The 19,146-nt window shown below is 38.2% G+C and overlaps 1 protein-coding gene across 1 annotated transcript in view; it reads left to right on the top strand.

The window, feature by feature from the left end:
- Positions 1-19,146, top strand: part of LOC126251833 (cyclic GMP-AMP synthase-like receptor) — a 304,227-nt gene that overhangs the window by 247,646 nt on the left and 37,435 nt on the right. Inside the window, exon 9 of the mRNA XM_049952498.1 lies at positions 15,303-15,502. Coding sequence (XP_049808455.1) covers positions 15,303-15,502 — 200 coding nt within the window. The remainder of the gene's footprint in view (positions 1-15,302; positions 15,503-19,146) is intronic.

Below are 19,146 nucleotides of genomic sequence, written 5' to 3'. Positions count from 1 at the left end.
ACAAGGAATACAAGCGTCCCCGCCCCCCCCCCCCCCCCCCTCCCCCCCATGAAAAACATGACCACACCAGAATACCACCAACTCTGAGTTTTAGTGTTGGCACTACACACACTGGCAGATGATGTTCACCGGGCATTCGCCATACCCACACACTGCCATAGGATCGCCACATTGTGTACCGTGATTTGTCACTCCACACAATGTTTTTCCACTGTTCAATCATCCAGTGTTTACGCTTATTACACCAAGCAAGGCGGTGTTTGGCATTTGCTGGCATGATGTGTGGCTTATGAGCAGCTGCTTGATCATGAAATCCAAGTTTTATCACCTCCTGTCTATCATAGTACTTTGCAGCAGATCTTGATGCAGTTTGGAATTCCTGTGTGATGATCTGGATAGATGTCTACCTATTACACATTACGACCCTCTTCAACTGTCAGTCAACAGATGAGGTCAACCTGAATGCTTTTGTGCTGTATGTGTCCCTTCATGTTTACACTTCACTATCACATCAGAAACAGTGGACCTAGGGATGTTTAGGAGTGTGGAAATCTCTTATACAGACGTATGACACAAGTGACACCCAATCACCTGACCATGTTCAAAGTCCATGAGTTCTGTGGAGTGCCCCATTCTGCTCTCTCATGATATGTAATGACTACTGAAGTAGCTGATATGGAGTACCTGGCAGTAGGTGGTAGCACAATGCACCTAATATGAAAAACGTACGTTTTTGGGGGTGTCCGGATACTTTTGATCACATCGTGTAACTGAACCAAAAGCTTCACTTCCTTGTCGATCTTCTAATAAACACACATAAACAGTCTCACAGTTGGTACTGTGAGGCATCACTAATAATAAATTGTTTTGTTTTGTTTTGTTTGTATCTTTCAATAATGAACTAAATTCCCTGGCCAATTTCCTTTCTAAATTCAAATTAACTCTGTATCTGGGTATTCACCTAACCACTTCACTCTGTCAACTGATAAAATCAATTGCAATTACGGAATCACTTCACAGTATGTCATATTTTGAAGAAACAGGATCCAGGTTTTGATACAGTGAGCCTACTGGGATGAGTTATGCCAATTACTGACCGTGTCTGCCTGTTTCTGCTGTTGATATTCATCTCTGGGTACCATTGCTGTTTGCTAACTTGTTGGTCATAGTCCATGACAAATGCCATCTGTACTGCCTGGCTGCATTGTGTAGAAGTTGCTGACATCTAAATGCAGGCCCACCTACATTAATTTAGTAGAGCACATCTAGTGCACACTCCTTCGTTGTCTTCTCAGTGTTACCTTCTCGTGGATTCAGATTATGTTTCACAAGTGTATGTTCATGTGAATCATGTGTATTTGTATTTCACATACAACTTTTAATAAAATTCTGCTTGAGAAAAAATTTTAATTGCTTCAATGTATTTAAAACCTTCTTTGTATTTGCAGCTTACTGCCAAAAGTCATTTGGCAATGTCTAATGGTGTATATGTCCTGTTGTTGATTTACTTAACAACAGTTTGTTGATCAATGTTATCAAGAAAAATTCACTTCAGTTTCATCTTGGTAGGTCATAAATACTTGAAAATAGTTTTTGGTTCAAGGATATATCACTTAATAACTTCTTGATCTAATGAATAAACATTTATATCACTTCAACTACCATTGTTTGGTGATACTTCTGTGGTGTAAATTAATGTATTTTTTACACTGAAAGCTATTGGAAAGTCTGTTGTTTCTTTTATTTTGTATAGTTTCTTATCTCTTTTCACTGTTCTAATGCACTCACACACGGAATGACATTGTTTGCACTCATTAATTGTATTCCACACTTAGTGAAATAATCTTCAGTCTTGATTAACCATCATGAAATTATTCTTCATTACATTTCATAACAGGACCAGAGTTGAGATGAAAATAATGTTTTATTCTTGTTTATAACTAGTTTATTCATCCTTAGTCTTCAAATCTAACTTTTTCACCATAGATTCATATCTTGCTCCAGGCTTACCACACGAGAGATTTCGGGATGGAAAAAAACCATAAAAATATTTTTGTGATAGTTCTTATTTCAGTATATTATTTGCTGACTATTCTTCTAAAGTTTTGAGATGATATCAACTCATTTATAAGACTGTGAACATTTATGGCATGAACATAGATGTTTTCAGTGTTGAAACATTCTTAATACTGAAATGCTTTCCATATATTTTTTTATTGTTGAATAATGGGTTATATGACCAAAAAAGAGAATATTGTCTAGAGTAGATTCTCAGAGCAAAAGAACATTCTCAAGGAAGTTCTCAATTTCATGTGAATAAAAAATTTATAATATACGGGAAGTTCTGGTTGAGGGTTATGAATTATTTAGTAGTAAAGGAGACAACTCACCGAAAGGCAGAATCGCTGCATTGTCAATATGTACACAAACAAAAGGTACAGAGCTTTGCTAGCTTTCAGAATGAACTTCCTTTTTCAAGTGTGTGTGTGGGGGGGAGGGGAGGGGGGATATGGCATGGGAGATCTTTTTGTGAATTAGGTCTGGAGGGTATTGCTTGTTTGCAAAGGCCTTTGTGAGGCCTTCAGCATACTGGACGAGGTAGTTATCATCGCTGCAGATGCGTCTACCACAGGTGGTCAGGCTGTGTGGGAGGGATTTTTTGGTGTCCCAATAATATGTGTGTGTTTACCATCCCCTGCTCTAGTACCCCATCCCAGTTCATGTCAGCTAGTTTTGTGCTGCTATCTCACACCTTAGACTGTGAAATTGCGTGCCCAGCCATCTGCCACCTGCCCCCTCTACCTGCAACCCTAGATAGCCCACAGACAGCTCCCCACTCTCCCACGAGCCACTAGATGCTTCCCATGTGTATGTCTGTGCATGTATCTCCTACAAGCTTGGAAAAGGAAGCTCATTCTGAAAGCTAGTGAAGCTCTGTATCATTTGTTTGTGTACCTATCAATGATGCAGTGCTTCTGACTTTCGGTGAATCATCTCAATTATTCCTAAATAATGAGTAAACAATTTGATAATATCGAAGCATATTCTCTGCCCAGGCACTTCTTTCTTTCTCTCTTTCTTCCTCCTTTTCAGTTGTATTTATTTTTGTGTGCTAAAATGTAATGTATAGTATTGGTTTGTTGACCCTCTTCATCATTTTTATAGGCAGTTGTGAATTGATAAGGGGCAAGTCAGTATTATGAGAAGATGAGAGGAGACAGTGTGAATTAACATAACAATTCCAAGCTGTATATCTATTACACATACACAGGAGTTTTCATACAAACAGCTATACTTATTTTCATTCAGTCCAAACTGTGATTAAATCTCAAAATAGGTACATGCATGGATACTCTCAATAAGAGCAGAAAAAAGAAATGGGATGTTTACCATTCTTACCATATCATGTGATCATAGTTCACAGCATCTTTTTGCACAAAAGACATGTAACTTGTGCAGTATCTTTGTGACCATAGTATACAACTGTAGCTTTTTGTATAAAAGACACAAATTTCAAAATTAAATTATATTTACAATTTATATGGCACCATTTTGAAACTGTGTTGTATGATATTTTACTTTCTAATGCTAGCAAATATTTATTTATACTGTAAGAGCATAGACTAAGGAGATAGTTGCACACCTATCCTTGAATTTTGCAACCTGTTTTAGTGTTTCACACCTAACACAATCTTCACAGATTTTCCACTGTCACTATTTATTTTAAATAATAATGTACACATTTAGGCTTTAACCTGACAGATACTCAGGTATACCATAATAACACTTCTGCAGTAGGTGGATATGAACAGATATTTTAACTGCTGAAGTATTTTTGATCATTTTGAAGTCACAAAGTTGTTTATTGTACAGTTTGTTTCCTGGTTGGAGTGGCCCATTTTGTCTCAGTGTTGTATCTGAATATTGGACATGTATAGCCTAGTTCCTTTTTGTATTTTGTGAGTGAATATCCTAGTTTCTAACTACAAGCTGGTTATTATCATCTAACATTATCCTAATTAAAGTATTCCTTGCAATGCTATCTGCCTCCTTAAATTCGTTTTTTCACTTTGAACTAATTACCTTAACATACATGAATATAATCTGCATTTTTGTAAAACATAAAGGTTGGCCCTCAGCTTTAAAGAGTATAACACCAGGTCTAGTTTAGTGCTTAGATTTATGTATGTAATTGATTTTCTAATTTATTTTGACTATTCCTAGTTAGTATCTTTTGGTATAGGGTGGAATCAGTAATCATTTTGGAAATTAAATTCTGTTGTTGACATATAAACAAATATAAATTCTGTAATAATAGTAAGTATTTAAAAGACAAAATACTAGTAATCATAAAGTAAGTATTTAGCTCTATTCAAAAACATGTTAGCAAAGCTAGCCCTTAATTAATTCTCAAGTATTTTTCAGTTTTATCAAAAGTATTGTTTGTGTACTTATATTTTTTAATTTCATGATTTAAACAAATAATTCAGCCTAAACCTTGAAGTAGAAGAAACTGTTAAAAAGAACCAATTTTTCGACGTATTCAGTTAATTTAATGAGTTAAGTTTTAATTGTAATTTCTGTAAATTTAACTTCAAACAATGTGTAGTTTTGGCACCTATTGTTGTGAAGATATGTAAGGGCACTAATTGTTGTCCAGAGACAGTCAGTCCACGGCTGAGTTTCAGACGAGAAATCTGTGTTGGTTAGAACAACAACAACAATGCATCAACTTAACTGTAAAATAAGTGTAACACAATTACATCATGTGTTGAAACAATGACAGTGTCTGTTCCATACTTGATTATTCCAAAAGAACAGTGAACTATGTGGTTATGTTTCTACTGCTCACAGATGTTCAACAGTGAACTCTTGTAGCAGTGTGTGGACTTTCACCTGCAACCTATTAATGAGGCTTATCGAAAGTTAAACAATAGTTCACTGGCCATATTAAATGTGTAATATTGGGGGTTGTGAACAGTGAAAGTAAAAGACTGTGAAATGCAACCATGCGTTGCACTTCCACCTCCTATTTTCTAAGCCAGTACATCGACACTGGAGACAAAAAATGAAGAAATAAAGTAGGTGAACATTGTCACAAAGTCAATGGGAGGACTTGAAGTTTTTTGAATAAAGGTTTGCACAAGCTTCTAGGAAAAGCCCTTTCAATGGGTTATAGAATTATCATTTGGACTATGCAACGACTTGTGCTAGATTATGCCATATCACAGCAGAGATTCTACTTTACCAAACTATAAATTTTTTATTATTCACTTTGATGTACAGCTTGGAAGAATTTTTATGCAGTAACAGATGGCGTTCAGTTTACTGGTTATGCATTTGTTTGACGTATCTCAGAGCCCACTGGATCCATATTCCAAGAAATTTTGTAGGATGTAGATTCATTGTAAGTGGTGTGCGCGCGCGTGCGTGCGTGCGTGTGTGTGTGTGTATGTGTGTGTGTGTGTGTGTGTGTGTGTGTGTGTGTTAAGACTGTTTGCACAGAAAGAGTTTTTAGTGTCTGAGATCTATATTTTCATTTCATTCTACAACTCTTATTCAGTCATTCCTTTGACTAACACATTTGTGCAAGTTTAATGTACTTGTGATGGCTGGTTGGTCTCTGGTCATTTACAGAGGACAAAAACAAAACTGGTCCCAAAATTGAGCCTTGTGATACACTGTACTTAATACACAGTTTTTCTGAGTGATGGGTTTTCATGGTGTTCCCTTCTTGGAATGCAAGTTCAGCTATTTGCCCTCCATTTTGTAAGTAAAATTTTAGTCACTTATGAGCTGATCTCCTAATTGCTACACTCTCCAGTTTTGTAAGCAAGATGTTTTGACTTATGACATCAGATACCTTTAAAAAGTGTAGAAAAATTGCAGAAATATGCTCCTTATTTTCAGTTGCATTTAAAGCTTCATTCAGGAATGAAGAGATGGAAGTCTCAGCATATCTGAGTGCCTGTAAAACAGTTATTTTTCCTGTAAATTTTAATCTTTTTCAGTAGATTTGCTCTGTCATTTTGAAAAACCCAGATAGGAGTAATATGAGCCTATAGATGCAAACATAAGTTTTACCACTTTTTTGTAGAGGGGCTTTTCTTTGGCAAATTTCAGTTTTTTGGGGATGTACCCTCTGAGAGTCGACAATTTAGATGTCGGCTAGAGGCTTGACAATGATGGGAGCACATTTCCTTACAATAAAGTGAGGTATATTGACTGTACAAAAGGGGTGTTTTGATTTGAGTTCCTTAATTGTGTCTGGATGATTCAATACAAATTTCTTTTCAGTGAAACAATAAGAGTAACAGGTTCCAGTTTGAAATGTTGCATGATAAACTATGTGTGCCCTTTTCTACTGTAGTATCTGGCAAATACCTTCTTCACACCATAGAAACAATTTTTGGTAAAAGTAAGGTTTCCAAATCAAATTTTGACAATTCCAAGAAAAATCAAAATACTACAGAATTACAAAATAATATACAAGTTAGGCACTGGAAAATCTGGGATGGAATGTAACAGTATTATGAAAAGTGTAGTTGCTAATCACCATATAGTGAATATGCTGCATCACAGATAGGCACAACAAACAGAATGTCAGAAAATAAACTTTTGGCCAACAAGGTCTTCATCTAAAATGGATCTCACACACGCCTGCATGATGGGAGAGGCAACTGGTTGGGGTTAAGGAGGAGGCCGGAGCGGGGAGAGATAAGGATAGCAGGGTAGGGGTGGAGGATGGTGAAGTGCTGCTGGGGAGTGTGCAGGGAGGAGGTGGAGAGAGGGTAGGGCAACTAGGTGCAGTTGGGAGGTTAGATGGAGGGCAGGGGAGAGAGTGTTGGTGGGGCAGTAGCAGAAAAGGAGAGAAGTAAAAAGACTGGGTGCACTGGTGGAATAGAGGACTGTGTAGTGCTGGAATGGGAACAGAGAAGGTGTTGGATTGGTGAGGACAATGACAAAACAAAGTTGAAGCCAGGAGTGTTACGGGAACATAGGATATATTGCAGGGGAAGTTCCCACCTGCGCAGTTCAGAAAAGCTGGTGTTGATGGGAATGATCCATATGGCACAGGCTGTGAAGCAGTCATTGAAATGAAGAATGTTGTGTTGGGCAGCATGCTCAGCAACAGGGTGGTATAATTGGTCCTTGGCCTTAGTTTGTCGGTGGCCATTCCTGTGGACAGACAGTGTGTTGGTTGTCATGCCCACAGAAATGCAGCACAGTGGTTGCAGCTTAACTTGTTGTTCACTTGACTGGTGTCGCAGATAACCCTGCCTTTGATGGGATGGTTATGTTTGTGGCCAGACTGGAGTAGGTGGTGGTGGGAGGATGTATGGGATATGTCTTGCATCTAGGTCTGTTACAGGGATATGAGCCATGAGGTGAGGGGTTGAGTGCAGGGGTTGGATGGGGATGGACAAGTATATTGTGTAGGTTTGGTGGATGGCAGAATACCACTGTGGGCCGGGTGGGAAGGATAATAGGCAGGACATTTCTCATTTCAGGGTATGAGGAGAGAGAGTCTAAACACTGGCAGAGAATGTAATTCAGTTGCTTCAGTCCTGAGTGGTACTTGGTTACAAGGGAAATGTTCCTCTGTGGCTGGATGGTGAGACTTTGGGAAGTGGTGGGAACTGGAAATGTAAGGCATGGGAGATTTGTTTTTCTACACAGTTGGGAGCGTAATTGCACTCTGTAAAGGGCTCAGTGAGGCCCTCATTGTATTTTGTGAGGGACTGCTCATCACTACAGATGCAACACCCGTGGGTGGCTAGGCTGTATGGAAGGGACTTCTTGGTATGGAACAGGTGGCAGCTACCAAAGTGGAGGTATTGCTGGTGGTTAGTATGTTTGGTTTGAACAGAGGTACTGATATATCCATCTTTGAGGTGAAGGTATTTTGTGACAGTCTTTTTGTTTTGCCTATTTGTAACTCAGCATCTCCACTATATGGTGAGTAGCAACTATCCTTTTCATAGTATTGGTACACAAATTAGGCTTATTTGTACAATGTCTGGTAACAAACTCCCGTGGCATCAGTTGACATAGAAAATCAACAATTTCTTGCCAGCTGTTTGTACCATGTAGACATGTGTTTGCTGCTGCTTCTGCTACTCCTATTACTGGAAGATTATTGTTGTCATCATTAGGCACCTCAAAATCCTCATCCCCTTGTCTGTTTTACATTGTAGTGCAAAACAAAACAAGCTTTGATCATTTTGGGGATTTTGTTTGGGAAGGTATTATTTACTTTTTTAGAACTGGGAAACATGTTTTCACTGTCCATACACACTTCAATTGTCACCATTTCCTTGGAGTGAAGTTTGTTTTAGGCCTTCTCACCAGGTTGTTGTGTATTCTGGAATGATGTTGTTAAAAATGGTGCAATGCCTTATCCTTCATCTCCAAAAAATAAGTATTACACTGGTTCTCTCTTAGATTCTGGCGTACATCACTGTTTCTCCATATCCTTGTATCTCACAGGCCATGAAGCTTCAACACTAGTAAACATTTTACTATTATCAAATGTTGCCTGCACAATGATAATGGGAAAGATGTTAGTGTATTTGTCTTCCAGTACCGAAGTTTTCATGACTGGTACATGCCTGCAATGGAGTGCCCCCATCACATATGGAAACTGATATTGACTGCCACTTAACTTTCACCATTTCTCATTCTCCTACGTTTTTGGAAAATCAAATCCACAAAGATGCTTTGGGTAGCTTGATGAAGAAAATCTGAGAACGCCAATGACAGAGCTCTGTGGTGTATATGTAAGTCTTTACCTACACAAGTATGAACATGTGGGCCTCTTAAACAACACACTAATATTTTCATTTTTACTCCATTTGAAAGGGCACTCTCTCTTCTTTTTCATAATTTTTGGGAAGGAAGCGATTCATCAAACAAATAATGTTTTCATTGTTAAACCTATATAAACTTGTACAGATTCCCTCTTCAGTATTTCTTCAGGCTATGATTTACTTTCTTTGCCTTCCGAGCAACATAAATTTTGTTGTTTTTATTTAAAAAATTTAGTAAAACTTAACCAAAACACACCCAGCTTGAAGTACACTACAGAGCATACTTAAAAAAATGGAGAATGGTCTCTGCTTGTGAGAAAATTTCCTAGTTTTTTCATATGAAGTTGGAAAATGTTCTTTATGTTGAGCGATTCTGCCATCTTTTTACTCAAGCTGAGAACATTCTCATTGTTATTCGTGTGAAATTGCTTCATTCATGTGAGCCTGAGAATGTTCTCTGAAATTCCAAGAGTAAGGTACGTTCACATTTTATTTATATGATCATCTATTTTCAATGACAAAGCTACTTCGAGGCTCCCCCTAGGGAGTTTGTATGGTGATGGAAGCTCCATGATGTATTTTTTGTGACATAAAGGTATTTGCTGGAAGACTCAAATCTACCCAAGGAGAGCCTCAAACAAACAGTGATAAAGCAGAAACAAATATTTGTACTAACATACAGGGTGTTCATAATTAAGGTAGAAAGAGAACCACTGCTCAGAATGATGTCAAATTTGAACAGCATATTATTGTTGCAGGGGGAAATGCCATGGACAAAAACATTTTAACGAATATTTGAGAAATTAATGCATCAGAATATGCACACTAACAGACATGCTACACACAGCTGTTCCTCAGTTTGTGTCTGAGACACCAAAGATGACTCTCCATAAAGAATTGCAAGCTGCTGGTAAAGCTCTTTTACAAGAACACTGACTGTGTGTCACTAGCCCTGAAGACATACTGGGCACTCAAGGGTATGGGAAAAAGAGCATTGGTCTGATGTCTGCTAAGTATCTAGAAAAAATGATTACAAAATTAAAAAAGACAAGTTATTTTGAAGTGTGATGTGGTGGAGGGAGGAAAGCAGTTGATCTGATATCTGCTGAAGATGTGGCCACACCATTGCAGGATGGGTTTAGCGGTGGTGCATAAAATCCTATGAAACATCCTGCATTATTGTCATACAAAATCACCCATGTTCATGATTTATTTTCTGCTGACCTGCCAGCAAGACAAACATTCACTCTGGAATTTCTTGCTTGCATAGAAGTGGACAACAAATGACCATAGGACATTCTGTAGACAGATGAAGCCCATTTCCATCTCCAAGGACATGTGCACATGCATAATTGCAGAATATGGGCATTGGGAAATATGCATGCACTTCAACGAGTACCACTTCATTCTGCAAAGATGACTGTGTGGAGTGGGATGATGCTATAGTTTATCATAGGGCTGTATTTTTTTCTAGGAGATGGCCCTACAGGTCCTGTTACCTGTACCATCACTGGTAAACACTATGAGAGTCTTTTGCTGACCATCATCATTCCAGTATGTCAACCATGTGGATGTGTGGGTAGAATCATTTTTATACAAGATAGCACTTCTTTGCATATTGAACAGCCAATGAAGCAGCTGCTTCAGAGGAATTTTGGAAATCCTAGAATTATCAGCCATCATTTCCCTACAGCCTGGCCATCCAGATCAGCTGATCTTGGTCTGTGTGACTTCTAACTGTGTAGTTATTTGAAGATGTGGTGTTCAGCGCTCCAGTTATGAACATAGCTGAATTGCCCTATGTACAGTCTCTGTCAGTTCTAGTACTTTAAAGTCTCCATCACCAACCCAATGATTTGCTGAATGGAAAATAAAACACTCATCTCTGTTCTTCAGAGTTATCCTTCTTGTTCTAGTTTGACCAAAAGCACATGATATCTGTAGTGTCTTGGGTTTCCCTTCCAGTGATAAAATAGAGCATCATGTTATGGTTCGTGGATGTCTTTCCACCACACAGTGTGCTGATACTATATTTATTACAATGATGTCTATTTTTGAAGTTACTCTGACTCTTCCCTTGTAAGTTGGTTGATGACAGGGTATATCCATTACCTCTAAATTAGGATATGTGACTGAATATTCTAGTTGTGTTCCATGGTCATCAGTCAGGTGACTCTGATACAATATAGATTTTGTCTTTGTATCAGTGGAGTTAACAAGAGGCTTAGTACATCCTGGATGACTAATATCCATTAGTCTCCTTAGATAATCATCAATCTCATTACTGAATTCAAAGTGCATAGAAATCAAGATAGAGCTCTCCGTTCTGGTTAACATTTTCTCACAGATAACATGCTCTGAACAGTGCTGTGATATTTTTTTCACTTTGATGGCCTCATTAAATAGTATTTTTGCCACCATAGGACATCGTCCTTGGGTGACCATCTGAGCAGTTCTTGAAGAAAATACATTTTTTAATGTTTAACACCAAAGCTGTTATTTACTGGCTGACTAGTTTTGGGCTTTACCCATTCTCAGAAGGCACATATTTAAATTTAGGACATTTAAATGTATCTCAGAACTTCAATGACCAAAATAATCAGTCATAAGTAAATAGCAGCTTTGATGTTAAACATATAAAAATGTCTTTTTTTCAATATCTGAGAGCTGCAAGCTGCAACATATTGTAAACATTTGAGCAGTTCTTGTTACTGGGGACCTTTGTGCCTTAGCATATGATTTCTCCTATTGTTTGTTTATTGTCACCTCCAAATGGTAAGTGTCTTGCAATTTTACAGTTATCTCATTAAAATTCTCCTTTTGATATAGATGTAATATTTAGATACATTTCTTAGATCTGATATTTGTGGCATCACATGCTAGCTAATAATCATATTCAAGGTGTACCATATGGCATGTTCTGTTATAGTTTTTTGTTCATTACCTTATCTTTACATGTTTTTATAATACTTCATGATGCCTTATACTCATTATTCTATGGTCAGTTAAGAAAGAAACTTGATTGCATTTTATTTCTACATATTTAGCGATACAACATTCATTAACCCATATTCACTACGGCATGATTAGAACTTACAATCTACTACAGTTTTGCAATGTTCGTATTGCTGAGTTATTATAAAATGTATGCTGTCTGAACTCTCACATTTGTAATATGCTACTGTCTAATTCACCTCTGCAATCATTTTAATCTGTCTGTCATGTAACTTAAATAATTATGAAAAATATGGGTTGCTACTTGTCGTAAAGATGACATGCTGAGTTGCAGTAAAGCACAGCAAAAAGTGTGTGACACCCTGAGCTTTTGTCAAGAACCTTCTTCAGAAAATAAGGGGAAACACACATATATTCACACAAGCAGGCACACCTCATGCACACAAAACCGCTATCTTCAGCTGTTCTGGCCAGTCTGCTACTGTTGTGTTGAATAAAAGCAGTAATCTGGAGTGGGACATAGAAGTGGAAGGGATTGGAGGCTACGGGAGGGGGACAGAGAAGAGCACTGCCTGGCAGAGGATGCAAGTGCTACTGTAGGAGAGGGCAGGACAGGGCTCAGGCAGGACAGGGCTCGGGCAAGACCATTAGGATATTGGCTATTGAGGGGGAGCGGGGCGACGGAGGATACCAGAAGTGGAAAAGGAGAGGAGCAGAGAGCAGAAAAGATTGGTGGGTGTGTTGTCAGCAGATAGTGGCACATAATGAGGGTGAGGGAAAGTGTATTGTGAGGATGCGATGGACAAAGGAGTCAGAAACTGTTCCTGGAGTGTATGGGGCTAGTAGATTATCGTAGGTTGTGGACAGTATTATTCCAGGAATGGAGAATAACTCCCATCTGCCAGTTCAGGAAAGCTGGTGGTGGAGGAGAGGATATGGATGATGTAGGTTGTGAAGCAGCCATTGAAATCAAGCATGTTATTTTCAGCACCATGTTGTGCCACAGGGTGGTCCACTTTGCTCTTGGCTATGGTTTAATGTTGGCCATTCAACCTAGTGGACAGTTGCTTGATGGTCACCCCAATATTAAAGCTGTGCAATGATTGTAGCAGATATGAAATGGCTGCTTTCACAAGTGGCCTGGTCTCTGGTGGGGTAGGTCAAGTTTGTGACAGGACTGGAATATGAATTGCTGGATAGATGGTTGGGCAGGTCTTGCACCTTGGTCTTCCACAGGGGTATGATCCCTGTGGTAAGGGACTGAGATTGGGAGTGGTGTAGGGATGGACTAGGATGTTGTAGAGGTTGGTTGGACAGTAGGTGCAGGCAGGATCTTGGGTAGGATATCCCTCATTTCAGGGTATGATGATAGATAATCAAAGTCCTGATGAAGTACGTGGTTCTCATGTTCCAGTCTGGAGTGATATTGGATGATGAAGGGCTTGCTCCTTTGTAGCTGGTTCTTGAGGGTGGTGGGAGGGTTGGTTGTGTGTGGGGATATGGCAGGGAGAATCTGTTTGCAGAGTAGGTCTGAGGGATAGTGTCTGTCTGTGAAGGCCTTTATGAGTCCTTCAACATACTGAGAAATGGAGTTCTTGTCACTGCAGATAAGCCATCCCTGGGTGGTCTAGCTGTATGGGAGGATTTTTTGGTGTGGAACGGATGGCAGCTGTCAAAATGCAGACATTGTTGATGGTTTTAACAGGGACAGAATGTGGATGGAGCCATCAGAGAGGAGGATATCGTTATCTGGGAAGGTGGCATACTGAGTTGAGGAGGACCAGATCAAGTGGGTCGGAGGGAAAGTGTTGAGGTTGTGAAGCAATGGGGATAGGGTCTCTTGACTCTGAGTCCAGATCATGAAGATATCACCAATTAACCAGATCAGGGATTTGGGTTTCTGGGAGGCTAGGAAGATTTTCTCTGCATGGTCTATAAAGAGGCTGGCATAGTGTATGCCATTCGGGAGCCCACAGCTGTGCCTTAGATTTGTTAGTATGCCTGAGAAGTAATTGTATGTTAGGTTACAGTTAGTAAGGTGCAGAAGGTATGAGGTAGTGGGTTTAGGGTCTGGGAGAGGTACTGCCCAATAGCATCAAGACAATGGGCATTATGGATGTTGGTGTATTGTAAAGTGGTGTTAACATTGACAAACAACTTGAAAGAGTACAGTGTGCAAAATTCCTGGGTATGCACATTGATGAGAAGATTAATTGGAAGAACCATGTGGTGAACTTAGCACTAAAACTAAATTCAGCATGTTTTGTGCTTAGAATAATTTCAAGAGTTTGTAGTAATGACTGTACCAGATTAGTACATTTTGGCTATTTTCAGTCCATTGCATCCTATGGGATAGTATTCTGGGGAAAAACAAATTGTCGTCTAAATGAGATTTTCAAATTACAAAAACGTGCTATTCGGATAATGACCCACAGCCCACCTCAAACACATTGTAGGCCCCTTTTTAAAGCATTGAAAATTTTAACAGTTCCATCATTATACATTCTGAAATGTCTGTTGGTGATCAGAATAAATCAGGACAAAATGAAAACCAATACAGACTTCCATAATTACGATACACGGCAATGTAAAGATCTCCACATACAAGCTGTAACAAGGACCTGAAGCCAGAAACATGTATGTAATCAAGGCATCAAACTTTTTAATGCACTACCAAAACATATCAAAGAGCTGGAAAATGAGGATAAATTTGAAACTGTTCTAAAGAACCATATGCTTGACAAATGCTGTTACAGCATAAGTGAATATCTCTACGCAACTGTATAAAATATATGTTTAAGTTAATGTGACAAATGAAATTACATCAGTGCATAATAAATTATGTTATAAAAACACTTATTAGTTGTATATTGTATTAAACATAAGATAGATTTATATGAATTCAGCACAGATACAAATTTTGTAAAGATATTATATAGTTGTTAAAATGTACCCTGACAAATCCTATATCACAAATGTGATCATTGGGATGATAATAAATAAATAAATAAATAAATAAATAAAAGTAGGAATCCAGGATTTAAATTGGTGGAGTCAGTGGAGAGTCAGTGTAATTTCTATAATAAGTACTTGCCAAAGCCAACTCCTTTTTAAGGTCCAAGATCAAACATGTGATTGCAACCTAATGAAACAAATAAAACACTGTGAATAAAAAAGGCAACATTACCATTATATGTACAACATTCATAAAATTATGCAACAGTGACAATAACAAAGAAATGTAATGTAACATTGTTACATATATGAAAGCAAATGGGGGAAATAGACCAAGTGCTGGCCAATAATTGTCTATGAGTTTAATCATAACTGATGGTTTATACAGAGAACCATGGCATTCCATGTTGTTACTGAGGTGGAGGTCCTAGACATCCAATCAGGTATCAAATTCTTTAATAGACTATATACTGCAAATACTGTTTTACCTGTTAATTGACTAAATGAACCATTCAGTTCCCATTTAAATTATGTAATTATTGCAAGATGTTATTCTTAAAAAATATAATCTGCATTTTTCAGATGCTTAATGATTTCAAGGACTATTTGCTGAAACAAAATGCTCTTCCATTTTTTTGGATAGAGGAAAATGATCTGTTGTCACAGTTAAATCCATATGAGAAACAAAACATAGGAGGATATCTTCATCATATGCTTAAAGATATTGAGAGGAACCTTGACAAACCAGGACATCTAGAAAATTATTTCAAACTTCGTGAGAGGTAAGATCATATTTTATGTACCTCATGGCAGATAGGGAAACTCAATTGTGACAGCTTGTATTATTAAATAAATTTGGAGCCACAAATGAAACATTTCTCTATTTGTCTGTTGCAACAAGAGCTAATTAGAGACAATGTTATTTATTGTGGAATGTTTGAGATTATTTAGTCTCTTTGCACTGTAGAGTCTGTATTGATTGATTTGGAAAAAAATCGAGCTCAATAATAGTACAGACCTTGAAATGAATGTGAATAATTTAGTGTGACATGTGCTACACAAGGTGCAAGACATGTTTGTTATATTACACTTCCTTCCACTAGCCACACAACAACATGACTCTGTGTTGTGCTACTGTTAGGAACTGATCTCAGATCGAGGTCAAAATTTTGTAGCTATTAATACAGTTTAAAAATGTTGGTTGTAATCATACAGTTTCTAATACTTCTTTGAGCGTGCCTACACAAACTGTATTTAGCATTCTGTGCTGTTTGTATACTAGTGAATTTTCTTGTTCATATTGTAGTGCCAGAGTATGTAAGCACACTTTCATGACAAGTAAGCACAATGGACAAAAAATTAGTCACCACAGGAGACGTTATGCTAATACTGTGTAAAACCACAGCTAAACTTTATAATATACATCTACATATCTACTCCAGAAGCCACCATATGGTGCATAGTGGACAGTACTTTGTACCACTACTAGTCATTTCCTTTCCTTTTCCACTTGCAAATGGAGTGAGTGGAAAATGGTTGCATATATGCATCCTTATGAGCCCTAATTTCTCGTATCTTGTCTTCACAGTCCTTATGCATGATGAATGTTGAAGGCAATAGAATCATTCTGCAGTCATTTACTAAAGCCAGTTCTCTAAACTTTCTCAGCAATGTTGCACGAAAAGAATGTCACCTTCCCTCCATGGATTCCCATTGGAGTTGATGGAGTATTTCTGTAATACTCACATGTTGATTGAACCTACTGGTGGCAAATCTAGCATCATGCCACTGAATTTCTTCGATATTTTCCATAAATCTGACCTGCAACACTCAAGCAGTACTCAAGAATTGGTCATACAAGTATTCTACATGTGGTCTCCTTTATAGATGAGCTACACTTTCCTAGAATTCTAGAACTCTCCCAATGAACCATAGTTGACCATTCACCTTTCCAACTACAAACATTACACGTGTGTCCCACTTCAACTGCACCCTCCATACACTTTAAGTTAAACACCTCACTGAGCTGTCAGTGCATTTGATGCTATGTATCATTTTAAATGAGGCAAAGTTGTGACTCATTGGGCCACATCATATCCTCCAATCAGCTTCTATTCAGTTTCCACATTTGAGGGTGCAGAATTTGGCTGAATTAAATTCAGAATTTTCCTGTAAGTATTAGAGGTGCAGAATTTTCTGCAACCTTGTAACCTATAAATGAGCAAACATGTATACAAGTAGTTTTATTATTGTTCGGAGAGTGGGTCTCAAAAACCAACCATGAGTGCTTGCATACGATATGTGTGTAACATAGGGTTGTTTGATTGTGTCAGAACGTTCTATGCTCACTTAGGATGCTTGTGATTACATGCACAACTTGATCTTTGCACATTCTGTTTTCTTCAGTCTGAGCAATGTGTTAAAGTATACGACACTGCCCTAATGTTTGGGATGACAGTGGTTTTATTTTCTTAGTACTGATGTCCTCAGTACCTCCCCTTGGATATCAAATACTTATCATGACTCTATAACTATTGTAGAAGATCCGTTGTGACCAGCATCTGAGTCTGGAATAAACTAGTCAGTAACCTATTCCTGATTCAAAACCATGCTGCATTCAAGAGGAAACTAAAGCATTATCTGCTATCATTGGTGTAGATACCCTCTCAAAATTCCAAAAAGTGTATCAGTATTTCTGTCACATTGTCAGCAACCATGTTTATTTCTTTTTTTTTTTATCCTTTTTCCATCTCGTGTGCTAGCTTCACTGTATTGTTTCTCACTCTTTTCTGAATATGTCTTTCTTCAACTTTGTTTTCTTCTTTTAACTGCCATGCATTTCTATTAGTATACTCGTATTTGGGAAGAATATTATATTATGAGAAAATTACTTGACACAGTATTAATAATGCTGACTTTACTGTAACATAGTCAAGCCTAACTAGGCAATATATGCCATGATCTACATATAAGAAAAGCAACATTAAGAACTGTAGGAATTTTGGCAGCATTCTGGACTTCCAGAGAAATGTGTTTTCAATGTATTACTGATTACTGTTTTCAGGTATTAGTAACCATTATTAGACCAAGATTCTGAAATACATAAAAAAAAGAGTCATAGTATTTGTAATCTTGGTATGTTGTTGGTTATTAGAACCAAACCCAGTTACCCACAGTAGAAGAAAAATTCATTGTGATGAACTGTTACTTTTTATTTTTATATTAAGAATTGGTATTTGATTGCATATATGTGGGAGTATGTATCAGAGGACGATTGTGAGCATAGGATGAATATTTTGGGAATACATAGGGTATTTTTGAAGTAGTGGCCAAAAGTAGCAAAAAAACTCCAGTAAACATGGGTCCGCAAATTAACGTTGCTGAGGTATTGCATTAATTCAGATTGGGAGCCAACTACAAATGCTCCTATATACCAAGGTATTTATGTTGGTATCTCAATGTTTGGGAATGACTATCTGTTTGTTTGGTCATGTGCAACTACTACCCTTTCACTTTATGTGTACTGTGACATACTGGCTTCGCAATCAGTTACGAACATGAAGGCACCATGGACAGAGGTTACACCAATGAAGAGTATGCTGACATGCACTTTGTCTATGGCAAAGCGAATGGCAATGTGTTGAGGCACACATTGTATGAAAAAGCTATTTCTCTCCGCAGGCAGCCCGACAGATGTACATATAGCAAGTTATATCAGTACTTTAGAGAAACCAGGAGTTTCGCACATGATGTATGAGAAGGTTGACCCAGATCCATAACACCTGATGTTGAGGAAAGTGTTTTACGCATTGTACTCAAACATCCAAGTACTTCAACAAGGATGATTGCTACCCAAGAGCATTTCCTGAGTCATAGCAGTTTGTGGCAGATTTTACATCAGCAAGTACTCTGTCCATATCGTCTCCAGTGAATGCAAGCCGTCAACAATGCAGAATTCCCTCATAGAGAGAATTTCTGTCAATAGTTGCAACAGCAGTGTACCCTGAATCCCCTGTTTGTAAGCAGTATCATGACATCAGCAGTGTTATTGATTGAATGTCTGGGCCAGACTGCTCGGAGACTGTATAATTGGACCACACTTCCTACCACAGAGAATAACTGGGCAGCAGTACATGCAGTCTCTGTGGACTGTACTTCCAAACTCCCACTGGACCAATGCCTGAACATTGGGTTCAAGTATGATGGCACCTCAGTACATTTTCATTTACAAATGTGCCAGCTTCTACCTCGAGTATATGGTAAGCACTGGATAGGTAGAGAAGGGTGTGTGTCATGACTTCCAAGGCCTGTGGATTTAAGTCCCGTGGATTTCTGTGTGTGGGGTCATGTCAAAAGCATCATTATACTACCGAGGTCAACCATTTTGAGGAATTGTGCTTGCCGATTGAAGAAGCCTTCCAGCGTT

This window comes from Schistocerca nitens, chromosome 4, assembly GCF_023898315.1.
Source record: "Schistocerca nitens isolate TAMUIC-IGC-003100 chromosome 4, iqSchNite1.1, whole genome shotgun sequence".
Classification (NCBI taxonomy): domain Eukaryota; kingdom Metazoa; phylum Arthropoda; class Insecta; order Orthoptera; family Acrididae; genus Schistocerca; species Schistocerca nitens.
This window is presented reverse-complemented; position numbering and strand designations above follow the sequence as displayed.